The sequence below is a fragment of the Meriones unguiculatus genome, chromosome 5 (genome assembly GCF_030254825.1).
Source record: "Meriones unguiculatus strain TT.TT164.6M chromosome 5, Bangor_MerUng_6.1, whole genome shotgun sequence".
NCBI lineage: Eukaryota > Metazoa > Chordata > Mammalia > Rodentia > Muridae > Meriones > Meriones unguiculatus.
In genome coordinates this window covers 110,539,028-110,566,531 of record NC_083353.1, presented here as the reverse complement: position 1 = coordinate 110,566,531, position 27,504 = coordinate 110,539,028, and the positions used below count along the sequence as shown (strand labels likewise).

Below are 27,504 nucleotides of genomic sequence, written 5' to 3'. Positions count from 1 at the left end.
CCACAGGGTAAAACCTGGAAGGTGGAGTTAATTTAAGACTGACAAGTTTTGTTTGCTCTTTAGATGATAAAACATTCAGTGGTAATCAGAGAATTTTTTTTTTATGAGTACAATTTTTTCACACAAGTCCCTCATTTAAATGTAGAAATTTACTTAATGTTTTTAAGTATTTAAGCTATTATTTTTTAATTTACTTCAAATTTGAACAAAGAAATAAACAATAACATTAATATAATGACTCTAAAATGTGAACAGCTTCTTCCTCTTCTATTTCCCCCCCTCTGATTCATTTCTCCTTTAGCTGATGGAACAGTTGACAGTGGTCAGGGATCATCCGTCTTCACAGAATCCCGAGTGAGCAGCCAACAAACAGTTTCCTATGGTTCCCAGCATGAACAGGCATATTCTGCTGGCACGGCACCAGGACACACTGCTTCCAGTGTCCAAGCACAGTCACAGCCCCAGGGGGTGTATCCACCCTCAAGTATGGTGAGTAAATGTATAAGAGAATGCAGTACTAAAATTACAGCCATAGGTAATCTGTCATTTCAATTATTTCTATGTCATCTAAGTAGCAATATGAGTCTAAGGTAGAGAATATAAATGATCTATTCAGTCTTCTTTATCTGTGGTTTCTATGTGGATGGACTGAAATAGTAAAATGATTAAAAATTTTGTCTGTACCAAACATGTACAGACTTTTCTTATTATATTCCCTATCAATATGACAGTTCTTTACATGGCTTTTGAATTTTGTTAAGTATTCTAAGTAATCTAGATATAGATATATATGCAAATACTATGATAATATATGTAAAGGACGTGGGTAGCTTCAGATTTTGTTATCTGTTGGGGTGGCTTGCAACCAACTCAATGTAGAGACTAAGGGTTAATATTATTTCTAAAGGGAATCAGTTTATGAGAATAACGGGAGTAGATCAGGCTGGGTAACATACACATTAAAAAGTAAGAATTAGCTGAACTTTTTGCAAAAGCAGCTATGTAAACCTTAAGACTAAACTGTACTCCTTTCAGCACCTATGAGTTAAAGCTTTATTAAAGTGTTATAAACTAGGTATACCAGAATGACTTGTGGGTGGAGTAAGTTATTTTTTTTCTTAATATCCTTTAAAGCTTACTACTAAAGTAATTTTAAGTGTTTTCTGTAAGATTTTTCTTTTTCCTTTTTTATTGTATAAAAACCAGGTAAGACCTTCAGACTATTATAAAATGTTGCATGTGAGTATTATAGAGTAAAGGAATCCTTTATTGTATGACCTCTGACTAATTTATTGCTTGTATTTAGTTAATCATCAGTTGCTGTGTGTGTTCCTTTCCCAGTATATGTTCATTTGCTTTTTCCTTTATTTGGTATTTATTTTATTGCCAGTTTATTTTCAGAGTCAGCTTATAGAAGTAATTTCTTAGAATAGTTATACTTGTGTGTGTATGATATATATGCACATTTTTCATTTGCAGTAGCAAATGTTAAATTAGTAGATGAATCATAAAATATCCCCATTTCTTTTGCTGACTCTCTATGAGGTCTTTCGAGAAAAACAGATCATATACTTCAGACAGTAATTAGATGATAATAGTTCACTTTTATCACTTGTTTAGTATAATCTTTAAGCAGGCTGATTTTCCTTCCTCCTTCTCAGAAGGCTTTAATCTGAACTTGTAGAATTCTTTTTTTTTTTTTTAATGAATTTTTTTTTTCCCTCAGGAAAAATATTTTTTATTCATATATGTTGTTTGTTTTGGAGTCCACTGATTGATCAGTCTTATTTTGGACTTAGGTCCCAAGAAGAATGGCCATATTAATACAAAGAAAACTACTGCTAATATATACTAACCATTTAACAGTATGCTCTTATCCTGAGAAGGGTTTATGATCTTGGGTGACTTATTTCTGTATACTGACATTAATTGTCAGCACTTCTTAATTTCTCCCTTTGTCTAACAGTTTTTTCAACCCCTGGCTTCTCTCATCATGAGCTTATCTTTGTTTTTAAAAGACAAACAGGATTGATGGTTTATGTAGATGCTAAATGCTTAAGCCATTAATATACTGTATTTATTTGGTGCTCTAAAATCAGGCTCTTTCTAGTTTTTTTGATGACAGTATTCTATAGAGTAATTATAAAGAATTACAAGTACTTAGTAAAGCATTTTATAATTTTGTTGTCTCTTTTTGGGAACTTGATATGCCTTACAATAATGTATAAATTGTAAGAGAAAATTTAAAAATAAGAGAAACAAAGGTAAATGCTTGGAGCCAAAATAAACTAAATCATGGTATTACTTACTGATTGGCTCCAAGTTTGGCTGAAAGCATTCTTTGCAGCAATTTTTGAAAAAGAAATAGGTCATAGACTTGTTCCAGACAACCTCACAGTATTAGACCATCTCTGTAGCTATGTTAAACCCTTTCTCTTAAATCTCAAAGTTTGTAGGTTTAAACTGAATTTCTTGTATATGGGGGGTGAGTGTTGATTCTTTAGAGAGTCAAATTGAAGGCATTTCATTTATAACAGTACACAATATTTCTGATACCCAGTTGTGAACTTCAGAAAGATATTCTTTTTCTTTTAGTCAATAATGACTTTTAAATCTTTGTACAGAAAATGGCAAGTGTAATAAAGTAGTATAAGCCAACAACTTTTCTGTGTAGCCTGCCTTCTAACGTAGATGAATTTTTCCCTTAAGTTACTAGAGTTCTTGCAAATAATGTACTCTTAAAATCTTCCAAAAATTGTACTCTCATAGAATTTATTCTTGCTTAATCTTACTACGTTTTTAGAGCTATAATTCATTGTTTTCTTGTGTGGTACTGATGGTCATTTTTTTTTATTATTTCTGTACTTGTAGTGTTACTTCAAAATATTCAAGATCATAACTGATTTTTGATTGCTTATAAGAAAATGTGCACAAAACCACCAGAACAGGGAGCATAGTTATAATATACCAGCTGTGCTTTGTAGAATTATGTCTTACCGAAACATTTTTTTTCTTTTCTTTTCTTTTTTTTTTACTTTGCAGAACTGGGGAGGGTAGAACATTTTTTATGTTAACTATACCCTATTATCACTGTACATTTGTTATTTTGTTTTCAAATGACTGTGTTTTTCATGTGTGTTTGTTTTCTGTTTAGCCTCGTCGTGGCCGTAGCATGTCGGTTTGTGTTCCCCATCTTTCTGCTGTCCCCTGTCTGTCCCGCATCTCTCCCAGTGCCCCTTCCACCCCACCAGTGCTGTCTGCACCTCTTTGCCCTTCCCTCCTTCGGACTGCCCCTGAGGAAACTTTTGCCGAAAAGCTCTCTAAAGCATTGGAGAGTGTCCTGCCTATGCACTCTGCCTCCCAGCGCAAGCACCGACGCTCCAGCCTGCCTTCCCTCTTTGTCACTACTGTATGTAACTGTAAACTTCCTGACAAGTGAAAAACCATTGCCAATGAATACATCCGGGCATGGAGGATTTGCTTAAAGAACAAAACTAAACTTATTAGCAAATGTTGGGCGTTAGGATAATTATTCCTTTAGGAAACATTTTTGTAATAAGACTTTAAATGGGAATAAAAAACAAGGAGGTGATGAACGAGGATCCTTATAATATCATTAGCACATATCAATATAGTTTTTACTATACTTTCCTATAGCCTATTAATATAGGGTTTGCATTTTTATATCTTAGCAAAATGTATGTGTATCACCTAATTAAACTCATTATTAACCTAATCAAAAGTAGATTCTACCGAACATTCATCAAATGTGTTTTCTCCTCTGATTATTCTGAAGGGATGTAGCTAGTTGAGTTCTTTATTTTTTAAATCACTTGAGTAGTAAAAGTTGACTTTAATTCAGTCATGGATGTAAAATGTTATGTCAGAAAACCAAAAGGCTATTTTCTCTTTGAAAGTACCCTTTTTTTTCTTCATAATTACATAAGATGGAGCATAGATTCTAACAAATATATTAGATACATATGTAACGTATAACTTTCCTTGTCTCCATCAATGTCTGTGAAAGCTACAGCCTCTAAAATTACTTTAATTACTGTGAGACCTTGTTGGCTGCTTTTCCAAACAGAGAATATAACTAATATTCCAAAATATTAAAGATTTTTTTACTTATAAAAATGAGTAACTGTACAGTGTTTATGGCTTTAGGACACAGCTTTAATAGTCACTAAAATATGATCATTCTGATTTGATGCAGAAATACTTTAGTAAGTTAAGGAAATGGCTCAGTAACTAAAGTGCTTGCTGCAGAATCATGGAGACCCAGTTGCAGATCCTGCCGTAGTTGGTGTCTATAATCTGTGTTCCTGTGGCTAGAAGGGAGGTGGTAATGGACTCTCCAGAGTCTCATAGGCTCTCCAGCCTATTGTGCACAGCATCAAACAAAAGATACCTGTCTCAAACAAGTTGGATGGTGAGGACCAACACCAGAGGTTGTCCTCTGACCTCAACACCCATTTTTGGTGTTGTATTGTTGAGGATTGAACCTGAACCCTTCTTCAGGCAAGCACTCCAGGAGTCCAGTACATGATAGAGAACTATGTACATTGCATTTGCCAAGCTAGAATTCTAAGCTTAGTCTTAAATTTTGGAAACAAAAAGTGCTATTAAATCAGGTTTGCTATTATTTTATATTATCTCCCTTTCATATGATTTGTCAGAATGAGAAAACTCCAGGTGTTCAACCCTTGGCAATGATCAGAAGAATCATTTGGCATCTCTTTTATAGTAAACCTATTCATTATAATTTTGAATACAGAAGGGAAAAACAAGTCATTTATCTTTTTGTTATTTGTTTTTTAAGACAGTGTCTCACTATGTAGTTTCTCAGGCTAGCCTTGTACTCAAAAATTGTACTGCCCCAGTCTCTTGAGTTCTAACGTTATAAGTATGTACCATTGTACTTGACTTGTTTGTCTTATACCATACACCAGAAATCTCTTCTGATTTATACTATTATAAATTTCTTCTGATCATCTGTTGATGAAAATAACATTGAACCCTCTAATTAATATACTATCACTGTGGAACAGTAGCTTAAATTGCAGTATTTTTTAAGTATAAAACTAATAGGGTTATTTATTGTCCTTTAATATTTTGACTTTATCTCTTTCCATTGGCAAATTTTAAGAATGTTCATTCTTAAAATAGAGTAATTACTTAGGAAGTATAATTCATGTCTTTGCTTTAAGAGAGTAGTTTGTGGGAAAGTAGTTGTTTTTTCTTTCATTCAAGGAAGTGCCACAGATTGACTTTATTGGCCCTGGATGTATTTAGTGGATTTTTGCTATACACATGATTTCCAAAAGTATTTGTTAGTTATTAGAATTTTGGTGTGGCCACTTTGTGGGCTTATACAGAACTATCCAGCTGTGCATGTCTGATGTAATTTTTCATATTGAATGTATGAATTACTTGTCTTATTCATGTTGATACAGCCTCAGTCCATGGCGCATCCGTGTGGGGGGACCCCAACATACCCAGAATCACAGATATTTTTCCCAACTATTCATGAACGTCCAGTTTCTTTTTCACCACCTCCCATCTGTCCACCGAAAGTAGCCATTTCCCAACGACGTAAGAGCACCTCCTTCCTGGAAGCCCAAACTCGCCACTTCCAACCCCTGCTGAGGACTGTTGGCCAAAATCTTCTTCCACCTGGTGGCAGCCCAACTAACTGGACACCAGAGGCCATAGTTATGTTGGGTACTACAGCCAATAGAGTAAATAGAGAGCTATGTGAGATGCAGGTCCAACCTGTGTTTGAGCCAGCCCAGATTTACAGTGACTATAGACCTGGACTAGTACTGGCAGAAGAAGCTCGCTATTTTATTCCTCAGGAAACAGTGTATCTAGCTGGGGTGCATTATCAGGCCCAGGTGGCAGGACAGTATGAGGGCATTTCATACAACTCACCAGTATTGTCAAGTCCTATGAAACAGATACCTGAACAGAAACCAGTGCCTGGGGGCCCTTCCTCAAGTTCTGTCTTTGAATTTCCATCTGGACAGGCTTTCCTGGTAGGACACCTTCAGAATTTAAGATTAGATTCTGGACCAAATCCTGCATCACCCCTTTCTAGTGTTTCTGCGCCTAACAGTACAGATGCTACACATTTGAAATTTCACCCTGTCTTTGTACCTCATTCTGCACCAGCTGTGTTAACTCATAGCAATGAGAACAGAAGCAACTGTGTATTTGAATTTCATGCTCAAACACCAAGTTCCTCTTCAGGAGAAGGAGGTGGGATTTTACCTCAACGTGTTTACCGAAATCGACAGGTTGCAGTGGACTCAAGTCAGGAAGAACTGCCTCCTCAGTCAGTTGGATTACATTGCCATCTGCAGCCTGTTACTGAAGAACAGCGTAATAACCATGCCCCAGAATTGACCATTTCTGTGGTAGAGCCTATGGGACAGAACTGGCCAATAGGAAGCCCAGAATATTCCAGTGATTCCTCTCAAATCACTTCTTCAGATCTCAGTGATTTTCAGTCACCTCCCCCTACAGGGGGAGCAGCTGCACCTTTGGGCTCTGACGTCTCATTGCCCTTTATCCGTCTGCCTCAGACAGTGTTACAAGATTCCCCACTCTTCTTCTGTTTTCCCCAAGGAACCACACCTCAGCAGGTCTTATCTGCCTCATATTCTTCAGGAGGATCTGCACTCCATCCACAGGTTATAGGAAAACTTTCACGATTCTTTTAAACTACCCTATTATGCACCAGCACATTTAAATTTTCTATCTCGTTTCCATGAATCATGGATTTATGAGGAATGTTTATTTTCTTAATAGGATTTCTTTTGTGATTATAAATACTTGTACTAAAGCATGAACCATAAAGCAGAAAATACCTGTTTTTGCCTGTGATTTTAGTCGTCACAATCAATGACTAATCGTCATGTGGAATTTTATGGTAGTAATGAAAATGCAATTGTCTGTCATTTAGATTATTGATTATGTAGATATAATAAAATCATTTTAGTATAATGCCTTCTCCTAAGAAAACGTTTTTAAATTTATGGTTTAAAACTGTAGCCATGAAGCAAAAATGGGAAGTTTTGAAAACTTTTTTTGGTGCCCTATTAAGAAACACAGAGTGTTTCATTATAAGGAGGACTTAAGAAAACACATTATAAATGTTCTGCTTAACAAGTGAACATGCCCTTTTGAAATGGTATCACTCAAACCTCTGTATTAAAGACCCAAATTGGACATTAATCAGTCATTAGGGACTATGTCTAATATTAGTGATTGTAATGATTTTATTGGGTTTTGTATGAATTTATAATGTGTTGCAGCATTAGGAACAGTAGATATCTCAGTCCCTGTTCTCTCAGTACATTTTAAATTTTATTCACACTCGTGGGTATGTATACTCATGCAAATATAAACAAAGACACAAAATTGAAGAAGTCAGTAATGACAATTTCATATACCCTTTTAAGAATATCAGTTACTTAGGAAGCAAAAGGACCCTGAAATTTAAAGAGTGTCAGCATGTTGTATACATACATTATCCTTAAAGCATTGCAAATTAAAAAAGAAATAAATTAAATAATTTAAATTTTAATGGAGTGTGATACATCCATGTAAACTTTAAACAACCTTTTCCAAATTGAAATGGAGCAATAAAGATGGTAGCCTTTCATTTCCTTTACATGTTTATATCATAGTATATGTGCATTCATTTCCCTAACACATAAACTTGCACTCTATTTTCAGTTAATTTAGACTTCTTATTAATTGGAATATGCTGGTCAATTTCTCAGACCCAGTATGGTTGACATTCTGAGTTGGTTAATCCATTGTTTTGAGTGGAACTCTTATGGTCATTATAGAATTTTTTTTTAGTAGCAGCTCTAGAAGTAGCAACCATTTCTTCTAGTTTTCACAATTAGAGTGACTCCAGATATTTCCACATGTTACCTTGGGTAGCCATTATATTCCTGTTTAGAAGTTGGTTTTTAATAGACCTTTGATATTTTTCATCAGTTAATATAACACTATAAGAAATAGCAAAAGAGAACCAAATTAGCCTTTTTAAATGTGTTTTTTTAATTATCTGGAATAAATTTTTTTCATGTTGCTATCTTACATTTTTCCTGTGACAATTTTATTGTGACTATGACTGTTCAAGCCAGCTAAAACTATAGCCAACATCAATGGTAGGTTTTTAACTTTAAATGTTTGTGTTTTTGTCTGTCTGCTTTTACCTGAGATGTGATCAGAAATGTTCTATGCTCTTTTTTCTAAACTTACCTTACCCCAAATCCCAGAGGTCTGTCATATACTGTACTATCAAGCCTTTTCATTTTGATCAAGCAGTCTTCTCAGGATCTGAAGTATTTATACAAAAGTCTAAACTCTCTGTGTACAAACCTTCTCTAATTTGTATTTGCTTTTTTTTTTCTCCAGGCCCAGGGGCAGAGCCAAGGCCAAACGTCAGGTAGCTTAGCAGGGGTTCTGTCTTCGCAGCCCATCCCACATCCTCAGCAGGTAAGAGTGTTACACTGCTACCTCATGTTTTACATCTTTATGAGCTAGACTTCTGATGCAAATGGCTTGCCAAGCTTTTGAAAGAGTAATTGTCATAACGTTTCTTATGTACTTAAGAACAATTTAGTAGGTGTGTGTTGAAAAGAATAGTCATATAATTTATTTGCCTTCTTAAATGATTTTGTGTATAAGGTAAGGCATACAAAGAGTATTGGTTTGTTTCTACTTGTGCTTGTCCATGTAAGAGCATTTATCACCCTTAATCCTAGCATTTGAGAGGCAAAGGCAGGCAGATCTCTGAGTTCAAGGTCTATACATGATCTACAGAGTGAGTTCCCAGACAGCCATGCCTCCACAGAGAAACCTCAACTTGTATCTTGTCATTCCAACCCATGGTGCATGCCTCAGATAGTGAACTTGTTTTTATTAATTTGTCAAATAGAATATAAGATTTTGTACAAGAGGGACTGAATGAAAACCTAAAGAACACCTTTTTAATTATTTTAAAGGAAGTGGAGAGATGGCTCACTATTTAAGAGCATGTACTATTTCAAAGGACCTCGGTTCAGTTCCCAGGACCCATGCTGTGGGTAACAAACGTCTGTAGCTCTAATTCCAGGGAATCCAGTGGCCTCCTCAGGCATTAAGCATTCATATTAGATGATGTATACATGCAGACAAACACTTAAAGAAAGAGAACATAAAGAGCAACTACTGCAGGAAGATTTTTTAAAATTAAGTGCTCTATCTTTTTGCACACCATATAAGGGCACCATATCCTATTAAAATATGGTTGCTGGGAATTTAACTCACAATCTGTGAAAGAACAGCCAGTGCTCCTAACAGCTGACCCATCTCTCCAGCCACAAGATTATTTTTTTTTTTAAGTTAAGCTTTGACCTGGGAGGTTTATCTCAAAAGATCTTCATGAGTTTTAAAAGGACCAAAATAATAGTAAAATTTTATTAATCTAAAAATTTAATATGTAAAGTTCATCAATGCTTTTATTTGCAAGAAAATTATTCTTTTGGCATAAGTGTTTCAAGCAAAATTCATATTTATCTGTATAATATGATAAACTATCTTATTAATAGTTTTAATTAATAGTTATTAATTTTGAAACAAAGGTTTTTGTTCTTCCTATAAATGGCCTCCTTTAATACAAGATATGACCATATAGTTATTTTATTTTTATTTTTATTTATTTTTATTTTTTTTATTTTATTTTATTTTTTTTTTTTTTTGAGACAGAGTTTCTCTGTGTAGCCTTGACTATTCTAGACTTGTAGACCAGGCTGTTCTTGAATTCACAGAGATCCACCTGCCTCTGCCTCCCTGAGTACCGAGAATATAGGCCTGTGCCACCGTTCCATCTAGTTACTTGATCTTACTGGAGATTAAGTCATGGGTTGGTGAGATGGCTCAACAGATAAAGTGCCTGTTGTGCAACCCCGAAGACCTAGTTTGTGCCTGGGACCCACATAGAGGTGGAAGGAGAAAACAACCATGGCATATTCTCTAGGGTCCTCTAATTCACAGAGATACACACCACTATACAACAAAAATAGAGTAACATTCAATGATGCTGAAAGGTGCCTCATTAGTTTAGAACAGTTGTTGCTCTTGCAGAAGACTGGAGTTTGGTTTCCAGCATTCATACAATGGGACCCACAGCTGACTGCCTGAAATTCCAGCTCTGTATGCACCAACAATTATCACATGTTCAGACCCTCTTTGTTTTGTTTTTGTTTTTGTTTTTTTGAGACAGGGTCTGTAAAGCCTTGGCTGTCCTGGACTCACTTTGTAGACCAGGCTGGCATCAAACTCACAGAGATCAGCCTGCTACTGCCTTCCTGAGTGCTGGGATTAAAGGCATGCCCCACCAGACCTGGCACATGTTCATACCTTAACAGACCTAATTTAAAATAAAAATTAGGGGCCTGAAGTACTGCTCTTCAGTTAAGGTCCCTGGAGGCTTTTGCAGACAACCTGGGTTTGGTTGTCCCACATACACACACACACACACACACACACACACACACACACACACACTGCTTTAAAAACTAGAGTTCCAGGCAATCTGGTACCCATTTTTGACCTCTGGATACCAGGCATGCATATAGTACACAGACAAACAGGACACTTACACACAATAGATAGATAGATGGGGGGGGGGATTTTTGGCATCTTTGTACAGAAGCAGTTAAGTGTTTTATACTGAAGAAATTACTTCTGTATCCACATTTACCCAGTGACTAACATCTCTTCTTAAAAAACCCTTTGACCAGGGGTTGCATGCTTTGTATTCCTTATAACATTTCTTCCAAACAAATAGCTTGGATTCATCTATAATTATGTTTAAGTTGAAGAAGTTGAATTTTTTTTTTTTTTGCCAACCTCAATCAAATCTATTTTACAACCTCTGGTGAGAATCAAAATTACAGGTTATGTAAAGTTGGTTAATGGCAGAAACACTGTGATGAGTACCAATTACTTATAGGCTTTTTGAGTCATCTCTTGTGATATAGCCCAAGCTGGTCTTGTATTCTCTTAATCTTCTTGCCTCTGCCTCTCAAGCATGAGCTACACACCTGGCTTATCTTTCAACATAGGGCAACACCAGTAAAAAAAATAATGATGATGATAACATTTAAGTATATGCTTCATTTTTCCTTTTCCTTGCAAAAGAAATGTCAATTGTCTTAAATACACATGGATACTTACATGTGTGCATACCTACAAATACTATAAAATGAAGTAGAAAGACATAAGCTATCAAGTTAAACGCTCAAAGTATGTGATGATTAAGTAGCAAATACTATAAATGTTAAGTTAAAATAATTACTAATATGTTTGAACATGATGATATACATACACCTGGAATGCCAGCATTTAGGGAGCTAAAAGAGAATCATGTTTCAAGGTAGCCTGGACTACCTAGTGAGTTGAACTCTCAGAAAAGAAAAATAGCTCATAAGGTCCCACCTCTCTTAGATAAATATCACATCTAAAAACAGGCCACCAATGTAGAAGAGAAAGCTCGTTTACTTCCTTGAATTCATCCATTCAAGCAGAACCTGGATAACAACTCTCTAACTATTTAGGAAAAAGCTTACTGTTATAGAAATCTTGGCTTCTAGTAGGTAATGGTTGCTGAGGGAAGGCTTATCATTTTCTTCAAAAAGTATCTCATGTTCTTGTAAATAACCTCCTATGCTAATACAGGCAGTACTAATTTAACTGTCTGTCTGTCTCTCTCTCTCTTTCACACACACACCTACCTGAAAGTAGAAGGGAGAATTCTTGGGGTGGGAGTGGGGATTCTACAGAAGGAGGGAGGAAGAGAAAGGGTAATATCAGTGAAAATTATTGAAATCCACTATATATGTAAATGAACCTGTCAGAATAAATACAAATAAATTTGAACAATCTAAAAAAGAAAAAAATTAAATTGAGAAAGTGCTAAATAGTTGATTCCATTAGTAAAGAAAATACAGCCAAATAATATTATCACTAAAATTAATTTTTGTTTTGTTTTCATTTTAGATACTGTTACAGCATATTTTAAGTTGAGTAGAATCAAAATTATGAAGCCAGTTTATTTAAGAGGTATATGTAGTCCAGTATCTTATTTTACTTTTCTAGAGTCTTGGGTATTAAGGAAGCCAAAAATTACTAAAATTCAAGCTTCTATATCAGTTTTTGTTTTGTAAAATGGGTTAATGCAGTGGGTATGAAGTTTTTAATCTCAGCACTTGGGATGCAGAGGTAGGAGGGTCTTTGGAAGTTCAAGGCAGTCTGGTGGTCTACAGAATGAGTTCCAGGACAGCCAGGGTTACACAGAGTAACCCTATCTCAAGCTAGATAGATGGATGGATGGATGGATGGATGGATGGATGGATGGATGGATGGTTGGATGGATGGTTGGATGGATGGATGGATGGATATGGTGTTTTTATCTGTTATTGGGTTTTTTGTATATGGATGAATGCAAAAAAGCAAAAGACCTTTCTTTATCATGTTGATAACAGTTCTGTTATAGTAAGGAAAGAAGCATACATTATGTAAAATTTAGTTTATCTTGTGGCTTCTTGGACATAAAAATAAGGAATTTTTCCCCTTGATATTTGTGTGTTTTCTTGTGTTTTTTATAGGAGCTATAATGGGGAGGCTAGAAATAGGACTCAGCAGTTGAAAGAGCTTACTGCTCTTCTGAGGACCTAAGTTTAGGTCTCATGCCAGATGGCTCACAGCTGCCTTACTCCAGCTCTAAGTGATCAACCACCCACTTCTGGCTATTGTAGTAGGTCACCTGCCCACATATTTATATACTTGTACAGACATACACAGAAATAAAAATAAAGCTTTAAAATTATATGCTCTATATTACTGTAGTTCTTCCCAATATTTATATCTATAAAGAAGATTGTAGGGAAAATAAACATGTCTTTTATAAAAGCATGTACAAAGCCTACAGATATTCATACTCTTCTGTTCAGCCTGAGGATCATGTTCATTTGTCATCATGCAGCTGTTACCTACAAGTCAATAAAAACTATATGAACTACTTTCCATAAGCCCAATCTAGGCAAAGCATGATTCTATTCTTTTTACACCAAAACATGATTCTAGTCATCACTGTTTGGTTGATCTGTTGGTTATTGGCCAATGTGATTATGCAGAGGCATAGACTTTTGGTTTACCGAATGTACCACATCTCAAAAGCAGTACTCTAAGGTACTATTGGCATACCTGTCAGTTGTCTTAAATGAGGAATAAGTTCATTTAAAAGAAAAAAAAAAAGGTGCCCATTTTTTAAGCCCTTTAATTCATCTCAACATTCCCAAATAAACATTTTTTTGTTTTTCTGATAGTCAGCTAAGATGGATTAGCCATGATTGGTTCTGAGGGAGCCTAAATAATTAATCATGAGACAAATTGTTTATGTAAATGTAGACCCTATCATTATACCCATTTTACTGATGGGAAAGTTAAAATCTGGAGAAGTTTGGGAAATTTTCTCAAACATACAGCTTCTAAGAGGTGAGAGCACTTTAAATCCAAATACTCTTTACTCCACAGCTCACCATTTCACTGCTACCCTGTTGTGTCTTTAAAGGCAGGAAAATGGACATCTTTCTTGCTTGGAAGGGGTATATCGAGAAGGCTTTGTGGAAGAGATATATTGGATCTCTCAGTTAGTTATATATATGTCAGACTTTGATGTAGGAATAAAGAATATTCCAGGCCAAGAGTGGAGGGATTGCAAAGTCAGAAAAGTATGGGATAGAAGCAAAGCAGCCTTCAGTTTGGCTTAACCTGTTTCCAGAAAAGAAGACAGCTTCTTTTCTTTTTGTTTGTTTTTGGTTTTTAGAAACAGGGTTTCTATGTATAACCTTGGTTGTTCTGCACCTGCTTAGTAGACCAGTTTGATCTCAAACTCAAAGCAATCCACCTGCCTCTGCCTCCCTAAGGGCTGGGATTACAGGTGTGTGCTACTGTGCCCTGCTAAACAGCTGCTGTTCTATTTTGAAAATTTCTTACATTTATTTGTGTGCACATGTGTGATTGCATGCATACATAACATGCATCCTTGACTTAGCTCAATCAATTTGATTTAACTAGATTTGTGAAGGGATACCTTCAGGAAAGAATTGACAGAGTCAGAATTTTATGTGAGCTTTGATTCTTAAGTAGTGGGAATGAAAGAGAGACAGGGAATATCATATGCCCAAAAGTAAAGGTTTTTTTTCTTCTGATTTATTTATTGGTGGAGAATTAATAGGTATGATAGTACTCACATGTATTTGAGCATTCCAGAAATTTTGGCAGGTAGATTTGTCCAGCCCTCGGTATGAAGAGAGTTGAAGACCTCTAGTGATAACTGTTATTCCAAAAATTAAAGACAACATTTTAAAAAAAAATCTACATTTCTCAATTCTATATTACCAACCTATCTATTTTATACTGAAGAGCCAAAAAAACATTTATGAAATAAAACAAGTGAAAACAAATATGCTGAGCTAGTCATAGGACTCAATGGATAAAGGCCATTGCCACAGAGCATAATGACCTGATTTTGATCCTGAATGATACTTCCTCAAGTACTGAATATCATTATTTGTTTAAAGATTACTTTAGGAATTGATAACAAGGATACACAAATATAAATTTACTTCTTAAAATGCCACAAAACATAAAAATTTTACTAAACTAGTGTTCTGGTAGGTGCATATTAAAATTCTACCTCAAATTTCAAGAAAGTGTGGGGGAGTGACTCATGGGTGAAAAGTGCTTGCTAAACAAATGTGACTGCCTGAGTTCCAATCTCTGGAACCCATATAAAGGCTGAGCACCGTGCCACAAGTAATCCTAATGCACCGATTAGAAAATGAAATTCAGAAACAAGAGAGTCTTCAGAAGCCTGGCTTAAGCAGAGGATACCCTGGTTCAAACTAAGTGAAAAGGCAAGGACAGAGACCCGTATGTTTTTACTCACCATCGCAAGTGCACCGTGGCATGAATATACCCAGTAAACATGTGTGTTCACACACACACATTTTTTTTTTTAAAAGGTGTTGGGAAAAGGGAATTACTGTGTCATACCAGAAAACTACCAAAGCACCTGTAACACAATGCCCATAAAAATAAAGGAGCTTATGTGTCTTAAATTTGAAAAGTATGAGGATTTAGTTTAGAGTTTCCAAATTAATATTTTTATATGGCAGCCATCTTATTTAAAGTTGTAAGTCAATGAGTTAGGTAATTATAGAGAATTTGTTCATAATCCTTAAAGTATAAATAGGTGCAAATTGGCCAAAATCGTCTCCTGGTTTTGGGATTTCTTTTAGTAAAAAAAAATTTTAGTAAAATTGTCTAATATTCCCAAGATCCTATAGAATTGGAGATACATGCTCCCATACCTACCCACACTAATTTTAAGAGAAGTTTTTAGATAATTGAATAGCCATTCATTCATGCTTGCTTTTAAAGTTGGCATGAATTGAGTACACCGTGACACATGCCTATAAAGCCTAACTTCTCAGGAGCCTGAGGCAGGATTGTAAAGTATAAGGGTACAAAAGTTCAAGGCCACCCTGGATAACAGTGAGACCTCATCTCAAAATAAAATTAAAAGGGTGATGGAGAGATAGCTGGTAAAGTACTTCCTATGCAAATCTGAGGGCTTCTTTTTCATCCCTACTACCCATGTAAAAAGGTGGTTTATCCTTAAGAGTGTCAGCCCTGGGAAACAAAGACTCTGAGAACTATGGACTTTTGGGTCGACCAACCTAGCCTTATTGGCAAGTCCCAGTGAGAGAACCTGTTTCCAGAAACAAAAACAGCTCCTAAGAAACAATACCTGAGATTACTCTTTGGCTTCCATATATATACTCACATGTATGTATGTATACCTACATGCATAAACATGTTCACACACCTTCACATAAATACCTTTCATGAAAACATTTAATTTAACTAAACATTTGTAAAGGGCTGCTGAGATGATCTAAACAGGGAAAGGCGATTGCTGTCAAACGTGAACACCTCAGTCAGTCCCTGGAATCCAGGTGGTAGAAAGAGATAACTGACTATCTCAAGTTGTCTTCCAACTTCCACATGTTTCTGTGGCCAGTACACATAAAAAAACTAAACAAATGTTAAAGGTTGGTGGGTTGCCTGTGCTCAGTGAAAGAGCACTTGTCTAGAATGTACAAGAAAGGTCCTTGGTTCAATCCTTGGTACTACTAATTACATAAATGAACTTATCAGGAGTGATTGAATAAGAATAAAACAAGTGTAGTTTGGCAGTTTTAAAATTGGTAGTTTTAATTTGACAGTAAAAAAAAAAATCCTGTAAGAGCAAAAGTTATTTTCAGATATCCCATATAAAAATCCAAGGTACTCCTTATGGCAATTATATACATAGCTGTGTGGAAATAGCCTACCTTTATAAAGGTAGCAGCCAAATAAATGTGTTGGATATACTAATACAAAGGTTTGTGCTGGCCACTTTTACCTCAACACAAGCTAGGGTCATCAGGGAGGAAGGAGCCTCAATTGAGAAAAATCCTTCTATAAGATCAGGTTGTAGGCAAGCCTGTAGGGCATTTTTAAAATTAGTAATTGATGAAGGAGGACACAGCCTATTATGGCTGGTGCCACCCCTCGGCTGGTGGGCCTGGTTCTGTAAGAAAGCAGGCTGACCAAGCCAGTAAGTAGCACTCTTCCATGGCCTCTGCATCAGCTCCTGCCTCCAGGTTCCAGCCCTATTTGAGTTTCTGCTCTCACTTTCTTCAGTAAAGGACTATGATGTGAAAGTGTGAGCCAAATAAACCCTTCTCTCCCCAATTTGTTTTTGGTCATGGTGTTTGATCACAGCAATAATTCATCCTAACTAAGCATGGTTATTAATTGAAACATTTTTAAGTACTTCTCCCCCACACACACACACTCCCCCAAAAAATCCTACCAAAATGAATTAGTAACTGTTTATAATATAGGTTTGTTTTGGCTTTGTTTCAAGAGAAAATAAAAATATGAAAATTGAGAAAAATCATAGTGGCTGCCTCTTGAGAATAGAAATAATAGTAGTTTTATTTAACATTTAAACTATTATTTGAAATTTTTCTATGTATTAATGTTTAAAGCCTGAATATATGTCTTATCACATGCATGCAGGGCCAATGGATATCAGAAGAGTGCATTGGATTCTTCATTTTTCATATTTGTAATGGTCGTAATGTCAATCGCATCACCTATGTTAAAAGGCCACCAGCTCCTGGCGTGGTAGCGCATGCTTTCAGTCCCAGCACTTGGGTGACAGAGGCAGGCAGATCTCAGAGTGCCGGCAGTGCATAGTGATGCCTTGTCAAAGACCAGCGCAGGCAATTGAGCAGCGTCCCTCTCTCAAAAAGTCTGAATCATTGTATTTTATTCTTAGCAACAGGGAATACAGCAGACTGTTCCTCCTCAACAGGCAGTACAGTATTCACTTCCACAGGCAGCATCTTCCAGTGAAGGCACTACTGCACTGCCAGCAAGTCAGGCTCAGATGTCAGCCGGGACACAGGTAAACGCACATTCCTGAAAAGATGCTACAGATGATATCCATGTACTTTGTCCCATCCTGCAGGTTACCCTTTTCTTCTAATAGTAAAGGATCCGTTAAAATGGAGTAAAAATCATTTCTATTATACACATGTATTTATTGAAAATCAGAATATACCAATAGTAGTGACAATGTGAAAATACTGAAATTTTAGCCTTACAGGTATAAAGTAGTTGCAAGTATTAACTAATGGGTTAGATGGAGATGATTTGATAACTAAACCTATGACATTCTCTAGAAATTGTCAGCTGTGTTTGATATTCTAAGTTTGAAACTGTTTTATTTTCAAGTAAACTTTTCAGTACTTTCTCTCTCACTGCCTACAGACACGAACTCATTGTTAATTAACTTTTCATCACTGACAAATACCTTAGGAAAACATTTTAAGGAAAGTTTTTTTTTTTTTTTTTTCTTGCAAGGTTTCAGAGGTTGCAGTCCATCCATAACTGGCAGGCTGTATTGCTTGTAGGCCTGGAGGAAAGGTTATGGCATAAGCGATTTACTTTATTGCCACCAACAAGTCCCACCCACCTATTACCTATAACTAAGCCCTGCCTTCCACAGTTCCTCACTTGTCAGCCCATTTAAGTTGTGAACCATCAGAGGTCAGAACCTTAGGATCTAGTTGTTTCTGGAAATGCCCTCAGAGACAAACTCAAGGGCTAGTTTTACTAATCTCCTTTATTCTTCACTGAAAGTTGACAGCCAAGATTACCCATCACAAGATGAGCATGTTGACACGTCTGCAGTCCCTTGGGTGGGTGGTTCAAAAGTGTAAGACAAATCTGTGCTATCTGCTGCACTCCCCCAGCCCCAAGAAACTTACGTGGATTTTTGTTTTGTTTGAGGAAGTTATTTTGGTTTTTCTTTGATTGACTTTTGTTTTCTTTCAGTCACTTGGAAAGTACCCTTTAGAGGGTATGTCATATGAATAACCTTTTATCAGCTTTATCTATGCGTCATTCATTTGTGGGCATATGCACATAGAATATTGTTATTGTCCTATCTCAAAACTAATATAGTGTCAACTGTAAATGTACTATTAATTTATTTACCACTGAGTAAATACTGACATATCCTCCTAATATCTACATATATCCCAACTTCTCAGGGGGTTAAAATGACATAGTAGTGAAATGATGGATCATGACATCCTAGAATCAGTCAAGTATTTTAATTGTACCTACTCTCAGAGAGCTGTTTTAGACTTGAAAAATTGAGACGTAATATAAAGTCTAATTCCATTACAAAAACATTTGTGTTTAATCACTATAATAGCAGTCATAGATTCAGTTTTAGCAAACATGCCAGTGCTTTATGGTGTATGAAGCATATGTTCATAATGCTGCTCAAACAAACAAAAAAAGGTTATTGTGGTACATATCTGGAATCTTAGCACTTGGGAGGCAGAGGCAGGAGGACCAATAGTTTTAAGTCCAGTCTGGACCACCTACAAGCTCCAGGAAAGCCTCAGTTGCCTTGGGGGACTCAAAATAAAAAATAAACAGTGAAGGAGAGAGGGAGAAATCCTTGCTTTTGAAAAGGTCCTCTTTTTATTGCCAACAATGAAACACTAGGAATTTCTCTACAACAAGATATTTGGAAATGTTAGACACTATACTAGCATATTTGCTTCTCCTATTCTTTCTTGATTCTTATGTGGCATGTTAATTTATACTAATGTATTCAGGTTTTTGGTTTTCTTCTTCTTGGCTAATATGTAAATCTTGCTTTTGGCAGCTTTGCTTTAAAAAAAAAAAGTTTGTTTTGTTTTTCTTTACCTTCCCAGCTTCCAGTTTCCCAGACAGTACCAACTGTCCAAGGAGAACCTCACATCCCAGTTTCAACACAACCCTCAGTTGTTCCAGTCCACTCTGGTGCTCATTTCCTTCCTATGGGACAGCAGCTCCCTCCTTCCTTACTCCCACAGTATCCTGTCTCTCAAATTCCCATATCAACTCCTCATGTGTCTACGGCTCAGACAGGTTTCTCATCCGTTCCTATAACAATGGCTGCTGGCATTAATCAGCCTCTGCTCACCTTGGCTTCATCTGCTACAGCATCTTCAATCCCAGGGGGATCAACTGTAGTTCCTAATCAGCTTCCAACCCTTCTGCAGCCTGTGAATCAGCTGCAGAGTCAGGTTCACCCGCAGCTCCTACAGCCAACAGTTCAGTCCATGGGAATACCAGCTAACCTTGGACAAGCTGCTGAGGGTCCACTTCCCTCTGGAGATGTTCTGTACCAGGTATCGTGTTAGCCAGCAAATCAGAAGGTATTAGAGTATTTAATTTTAATGGCAGACCATTAAGAACTTGAGAAATGTACTAGTTGAGTATCAGAGTAACAATAACATAAGTTGACACTCTGAACTAGAAAAATGAAAATAGCAAAGTTTTTAAAAAGGATGGGAGACTGGGCATAGTGGTGTATGCCTTTGATCCCAGTGCTTCTGTGAGCAGTTCTCTGTGAGTTCAAGGCTAGCCTGGTCTACATAGTATGTTCCAGGTCAGCAAGGGCTAAATAATAAGACCTTGTCTAAAAAACTAATGAAGGTGGTATTATCAAACGATTCCTTACACAATTTTAAAGCTTAGAAGAAAAGTTAACTCATGGTATGCTAGATAAACCTAAATTTATGATTATGTGATACACCAGGCTGCTCCTTTATATGTAGATAGGTAAAGACAGCAGGCAGCCTGATAACAATTTAAAAAAAAAAGTTCAGGGTTTAGATCTAGAGGGTTAACATTTCATAATATGTCTGATACTTAGAAGAGATTTTTGCATTCTTCCATGTAAGATTGCTGTAGATTCTTTCGGTAAGGATTTAAGTCTCTTAAGTTCTACTTTGTCTAGGAGGGGAAATCAAGCAGTTCAAAGTATGATTGAAAAAGTACCACCTTCCAAGTTATCTGCCAATTCATTTTGAAAATCTTCAAGTTGTTAGAAAGTGGGCACGCTGTTCTTTGCTTTGTGCTTCCCCCTTCGCCTCCTTGTCTGCTGATTTGCTAATTTGATGTCCCAACCTGCACTAACTCACCTTCCTCATTTCTGTCACAGGGCTTCCCATCTCGACTGCCACCACAATACCCAGGAGATTCAAATATTGCTCCCTCTTCCAACGTGGCTTCTGTTTGCGTCCATTCTACAGTCCTAGCCCCTCCTCCAATGCCGACAGAAGCATTGGCCACCCAAGGTTACTTTCCTACAGTAGTGCAGCCTTATGTGGAATCAAATCCTTTGGTTCCTATGGGCAGTGTAGGAGGCCAGGTTCAAGTGTCCCAACCAGCAGTGAGTTTAACGCAACAACCCCCCACTACATCCTCCCAGCAAGCAGTTCTGGAGGTAAATGGAATTACTGCATGTTTATATAGAAAACATCTATAAAAATGGGGTTCAAATGGCAAAGGAGAAACAGGCTCCCCTGATTTAGAATTCATTTGGAAACTGTCAAACTAACTTCTAAATGACTTTTTCTTACAGCAGAATGAAATGCCAATATGGGGGCCTTGTTGCCACTGGCTGTTCTGTTGGGAAGTGAGTTTGCCTTAGAGAAGATTAACACTATTCGCACTTCACTTCTCTAGCTAGTGCATTAGCTGTTGTTCTCCTTCCACAAACTCTTGCCATTGGCAGTTCATAAGACTATCTTATCTTGCTGTGCTCCCAGCAATCATTTTTGTCCTACTAGAATACAGTTCTGAATTCATCTCTGCACTTTGCTCTACCAGCCCTATTGCACACTCTGGTAAGATGCTGCATGGCAAATTGTAGTTTCACAATGCCTAGCAAATAGGTTGGCTGACTTCACACCAACAGTCTATACTAGAAACTAGCTTTCGAAACTTATTTTGAAAATGTAAGCACACTGTTTTTAGATTTTGAATATTAAGAATTACTAGTAGCTTTATTGCTTCTAGGACTTATAGAGGGGTAAGAAGAAAAAGAAAAGGGAATGTCTTAGATTTGGTTAATGATTTTATATATCTACAAACTGCCAAGATTGAAGTTATCCTCTCTATTCACAGAGTACTCAGGGAGTCTCTCAGGCGACTCCTCCAGAACAAGCTCCAATAACACAGTCACAACCTACCCAGCCTGTCACATTGGTTTCTTCTGTAGACAGGTAAGTAAACTAAAACACTCCTTTGAGTAGTAGGCAGGATGATGTGAAACTTCAGAATAACAAGACATTTACATCTCACTTTACATTGAACTTTTTTCCCCTCAAAGTGCACATTCAGATGTTGCTTCAGGTATGAGTGATGGCAATGAGAATGCTCCGTCATCCAGTGGGAGGCATGAAGGGAGAACGACAAAACGTCATTATCGAAAATCTGTAAGAAGTCGCTCTCGTCATGAAAAGACTTCTCGCCCGAAACTGAGGATTTTAAATGTAAATATTGATTTGTAACCTTTGTATTGTTGGAAGAATTTGGCCCTTTTAACTTTAGAGATCATCAAGTCACCATTTACATCATAATGATACCTTATCTTAGCTTTGTATACAATTTTTTTTAGCAACTTTATTGAATTCACACTATCTTTTTAAATTTAATGTCACATTTTCTGTTGTCATTGGACCCAACTAGATACTTTTGTTACTGGAAGATGAAAGAGCTGAAGGGCTGAGATCTTCTTACAGATTTAATTACTGCCACTTTAAGATTCAAGGAATATCCAGGCGGTGCTAGTGCATACCTTTATCTTAGCACTTGGAAAGCAGAGGCAGGTGGATCTCTGAGTTCAAGGACAGCCTGGCCTACAGACCTAGTTCCAGTACATCCAGGGCTGTCTTGAAAAAACATGTATGTACGTACACACGTACATGAAAAATATTCAAGAAATAGTGTTAGCTATTGCTTCCTCAGACAAGTTGTCTTCTCAAGTTCAGTAGTAAATCTGAATATGAATCACCTTTCTCTTTTAGGTTTCAAATAAAGGAGATCGAGTAGTAGAATGTCAATTAGAGACTCATAATCGGAAAATGGTTACATTTAAATTTGACCTAGATGGTGACAACCCTGAAGAGATAGCAACAATTATGGTATGTCTCCATTTAGAATCCCACATTTTTTCATGGTATATGGTCTTAAGTTCAAGTCCTAGGCAACTATGCAATATTTTGTCATCCAGTTTCATTTTGACAATCATAGATTATACTTTGTTTTAAAACTAGCATACCCAACCCATATGCAGTAGAGATGTTTTTGACGATATATATGTACCAGGTCCCATAAAGGGAAGTAATATCTTAAATACCAAGCACACAGTATAGCTGGTGTACAGCTAGAAGTAATAAAAATGGTAATTGGATGACTTAAAGCTTAAGAAATGTACTGTTAGCCAAGTGTCGTGGCACATGCCTTTAATCTTAGCACTCAGGTAAACAGAGGCAGGCAGATTACTATAAGTTCAAGGCCAGCCTGTTCTACATAGCAAGTCTAGAACAGCCAAGGTTACACAGAGAAACTCTTGTCTTGAAAAACCACTAAGAAAGAAAGAAAGAAAGAAAGAAAGAAAGAAAGAAAGAAAGAAAGAAAGAAAGGGAAATGTACTAATAAGATTGATACCATGTTTTTTATAGGTGAACAATGACTTTATTCTAGCAATAGAAAGAGAGTCTTTTGTGGCTCAAGTGCGGGAAATTATTGAAAAAGCTGATGAAATGTTAAGCGAGGATGTCAATGTGGAGCCTGAGGGTGACCAGGGATTGGAGAGTCTGCAAGAAAAGGACGACTATGGCTTTTCAGGTTCTCAGGTGGGTTCACCATATCTGTAGTGAGATTCTGTTTATTTAAAAATAGTTTTGAGCTGCTAAATCTGCCAAGCAGAATATCCACTGATAGCACATTACCTTTGTGACTGAGAATGAGCATTTATGTTCTTATCAAATGTGATGATTTGCTTTGCATAATCATGGAAGTTGCATTTGAGAAGAATTTTACTTTTGCTTGTTTTAGAAATTAGAAGGAGAGTTCAAGCAACCAATTGCTGTATCTTCCATGCCACAACAAATAGGTGAGTCTTCTCTGTATTTGTTTTTCTTTGACAAGGAGTTGTATTGCCAATAATGAAATTGTGAGGCTTTATTCATGTATAACAATATATATGAACTTCAATGACTTATTTTATTCAGGTGTTCCTACCAGTTCTTTAACACAAGTTGTTCATTCTGCTGGAAGACGGTTTATAGTGAGTCCTGTACCAGAAAGTAGGTTACGGGAATCAAAAGTTTTCACCAGTGAAATATCAGATGCAGGTAAGGATTGATTCAGCCATGTTTAAGTAATCTTACAGTATCTCTGATATGGTGTAAGCTTGATCAAGCAGTAGTTCATGATCAAATCAAAAGTAGGAAATTAAAGTAATAATAAAATAACATGGAAGAAGGAATAGGTTATAATGAAGAGGATTGAAATAAAATTTAGAGTTGGATATGTGTACATGCATGTGATCCCATTGCTCAGGTGACAGGGAAAGGAAATCAGTAGTTTGAGGTCAGCCTGGGTGCTTATGGGAGACCCTGTCTCGAGAGGGGAAGAAAGACTGACTGATTTCTGTATGTGGAGATCAATTATGTTTTCAGGTTTCTCTTATGTTTTCAAGAATATGTACTCATAAGCTGCCTTACTAGGTCAAACTACTCCTTATCTTCACTGTTTTAGAACATGTTGTTTCCTTGGGAGAAGTTAGACATATAGCATTGTTGATAATCCGTTAATGGTTCCTCAAAGACACTCTTTTTGAATCTATGCTTTTAAAATGAATTAATTTCTTTCTTTCTTTCTTTCTTTCTTTTTTTTCCTTTCTAGTTGCTGCCTCTACATCTCAGGGCCCTGGAATGAACTTATCTCATTCAGCTTCATCCCTTAGTCTCCAGCAGGCTTTTTCTGAACTCAAACATGGCCAGATGAGTGAAGGACCCAATACAGCACCTCCAAATTTCAGTCATGCAGGACCAACATTTTCGCCCTTTTTAGCAGGCGTTGCTGCTGTCCAAACTGTAGCAGCATCCACACCATCAGTATCAGTCCCTGTAACAAGCAGCCCTCTTAATGACGTTTCCACAGCAGTAATGCAGGCTGAGTCCGCAGGGTCCACTGAAAAAGGCCTAGCGGGAGTCACCACCAGTGCAGGTGTGGTAACTTCAAGTGGTCTCACCACACTGTCTGTGTCTGAGCCACCTACACTTCCCAGCGCAGTTTCAAGTGCTCCAGCACCTGCCGTTGTTGCCGTGTCTACAACAGCCCAGCCAGTTCAGGTTTCCACACCCGGGAGCATTGTTTCTAGTACAGGCAGTTTTCCTTCCGGAACATTTTCCACAAGTACAGCTGCTGCGGTGGGTAGTGTGGCTGCCCCAAATGCTAAGCCTCCAGCGGTATTATTGCAACAGGTAGCAGGTACTGCTGCTGGCATAGCCATAGTGACATCAGTCTCTACCACCACTCCATTCCCAGGCATGGCTTCACAGCCATCCCTTCCGCTTAGCAGCAGCACTTCTGCTCCTGCCCTAGCTGAAACAGTGGTGGTTAGTGCACACTCACTAGACAAGACATCTCACAGTAGTACAACAGGATTACCTTTGTCCTTTTGTGCACCATCCTCTTCCTCCTCCTCTGGAACAGCAGTGTCTAGTTCTGTTTCTCAGCCCGGTATGGTGCATCCTTTGGTCATCTCATCAGCTGTAGCTTCTACACCTGTCCTCCCCCAACCAGCAGGACCTACTTCTACACCTTTATTACCCCAAGTACCTAATATTCCACCCTTGGTCCAACCTATTACTAATGTACCTGCTGTACAACAAACACTCATTCATAGTCAGCCTCAACCAGCTTTGCTTCCCAACCAGCCTCACACTCACTGTCCAGAAGTGGACGCTGATAACCAAGCCAAAGCACCTGGGATTGATGACATAAAGACTCTGGAGGAAAAGCTGAGATCTCTCTTTAGTGAACACAGCTCATCTGGAACTCAGCATGCTTCTGTCTCCCTCGAGACACCTCAAGCAGTAGAGACCACCGTCACACCAGGCATCCCTACCACTGCTGTAGCACCAAGCAAAGTCATGACTTCCACTACGAGTACTTGCTTACCACCAACCAGTTTGCCATTAGGAGCAACGGGCTTGCCAGTTATGCCTGTGGGCACACCTGGGCAGGCTTCTACCCCAGGCACACATGTTTCAGCCTCAGTCAGCACTTCAACAGGATCAAAACCTGGAACGACCCCCCCAAAGCCATCTTTAACTAAGGCTATGGTAAGATATTACTACTCCTCCTCTTGATAATAGCGTGTTTTCAACTGAGTTTTGCAAGTTAGAATGTACTCAGAAATTGCCTGGCATATAAACTGCTCACTCAGTCTTAAAGTGACAACAATTTTAGGATCTGAGTAGTTAACACAGGAGTTTTCTCTTTGTTTGAAATGTGGATGGATTTTTAGGTTATGTTGAACAATCTTAGAATGTATAATCAGGTAACATACAGGTATTTCTCTGGGTATTATGCCTCATGTCTATTACCCCAGCACTTTAAGACAGAGGTGGGAGAATTACAAGTTCCAGTAGAACTTGAGTTCCAGGCCAGTCTTGACTGTAGAGTGAGACATTGTCTCCAAAAAATGAAAAGAGAGGCTGGAAAGATGGCTTAGCATTTAAGAACACACACTGCTCTTTCCAAAGAACTCAAGTTTGGTTCCCAGAACCCATGTGTAGAACAACTACCTATAACTCTAGAACCAGGGGTTTTGGCCTCCACAGGCACCTGAATTTGAAGTGCACATACTCCTACAAAGACAGACACAGATATACATAGTTTGTTTAGCAATATAATCTTTTTCCCCCCTCCAAAAGAGATCAGGTTTCTCTGTATGTCCTTGGCTGTCTTGGACTCAATTTACAGACAGTGATCTTCCTGCCTCTGCTTCCCTGAGTGCTGGGATTAAAGGTATTGAACCACCATGCACAGCTTAAATCTTTATTGAAAAGAAGAAGAGGTTATTTCTATTGAATTGGCAGATGTTAAAGAATTCTTTTTCCCAAAAGGGAACAAAATTTATCTACCAACAAGGTAATAGTTTACCATCTTTTGGTTGTCAATGAATGTTCATTATTGTAGATTACAAATACACATTTGGCATTAATAAAAAGTTGGAAGTTGATAAAAAGTGATATGATTAAATGGAAGAGGAAATAATTCATTCTAAAAATCCAATAACTGATGTATTTAATTTTGCTGTTGTAATTTTCCTCTCATTCTGTTGTCTTCAACAAAACTCTTTCTTTGTGCTCCAAAAGTCACAGGCTTTATGATAGCTATTGTGTTCAGTATATTTCAGCCCTCTTTCTGCATTTCTTACTGATGGTGAAATTCTTTTGACAATAGGGTAATAGAGATAATCTTTACATAAAATAAAATTATATCCCTATAAATTCCCTCTAAATTGAAAATATTTTACCCCATTCTAACATTGTAGCTTAGAAATAATGAACAATAGAATACTAGTTCTTTATTCTTATAATAATGCAGATGACTAATTGCTGTAGCTCATTGCTGCTGCCCAATCTTTTCCCTTGATTATTTATAAATCTGCTTGTTTTCTTGGAAAAATCTTGTTTTTCTTAAATGAACAGCTTCAAAATTTGTTGATGTATCTTTTATTTTTTTAAGGTTTTTATGTGTATGAGTGTTTTGCCTTTGTGTATCTCTGTATGGCACTTGGTACCTGATGCCCACCAAGGTCAGAAGAGGCTATCAGATCCCCTAGAACTGGAGTTGTGAGCCATGTGGACTCCAGGAACAAAACTTAGGTCCTCTGCAAGAGCAACTGATTGCTCTTAAGTGCTGAGCCATCTCTCCAAGCCCTTGACC

General features: G+C 37.3%; 1 protein-coding gene across 31 annotated transcripts in view; it reads left to right on the top strand.

Moving 5' to 3' along the window:
- The window catches only part of Wnk1 (WNK lysine deficient protein kinase 1), a 127,792-nt gene that overhangs the window by 77,627 nt on the left and 22,661 nt on the right, over positions 1 to 27,504 (top strand). For 13 of the 31 annotated variants that reach the window (XM_060384074.1, XM_060384066.1, XM_060384065.1 and 10 more), the window contains exons 8-21: positions 302 to 489; positions 3,155 to 3,409; positions 5,457 to 6,695; positions 8,437 to 8,517; positions 17,462 to 17,590; positions 19,749 to 19,877; positions 20,693 to 20,977; positions 21,661 to 21,758; positions 21,866 to 22,028; positions 22,563 to 22,679; positions 23,220 to 23,393; positions 23,596 to 23,653; positions 23,772 to 23,894; positions 24,448 to 25,892. In XM_060384074.1, coding sequence (XP_060240057.1) covers positions 302 to 489; positions 3,155 to 3,409; positions 5,457 to 6,695; positions 8,437 to 8,517; positions 17,462 to 17,590; positions 19,749 to 19,877; positions 20,693 to 20,977; positions 21,661 to 21,758; positions 21,866 to 22,028; positions 22,563 to 22,679; positions 23,220 to 23,393; positions 23,596 to 23,653; positions 23,772 to 23,894; positions 24,448 to 25,892 — 4,484 coding nt within the window. Of the gene's footprint in view, positions 1 to 301; positions 490 to 3,154; positions 3,410 to 5,456; positions 6,696 to 8,436; positions 8,518 to 17,461; positions 17,591 to 19,418; positions 19,878 to 20,692; positions 20,978 to 21,660; positions 21,759 to 21,865; positions 22,029 to 22,562; positions 22,680 to 23,219; positions 23,394 to 23,595; positions 23,654 to 23,771; positions 23,895 to 24,447; positions 25,893 to 27,504 lie in introns of all 31 variants that reach the window. The other 18 variants (XM_021632593.2, XM_060384080.1, XM_021632604.2 and 15 more) reach the window with 13 other exon arrangements.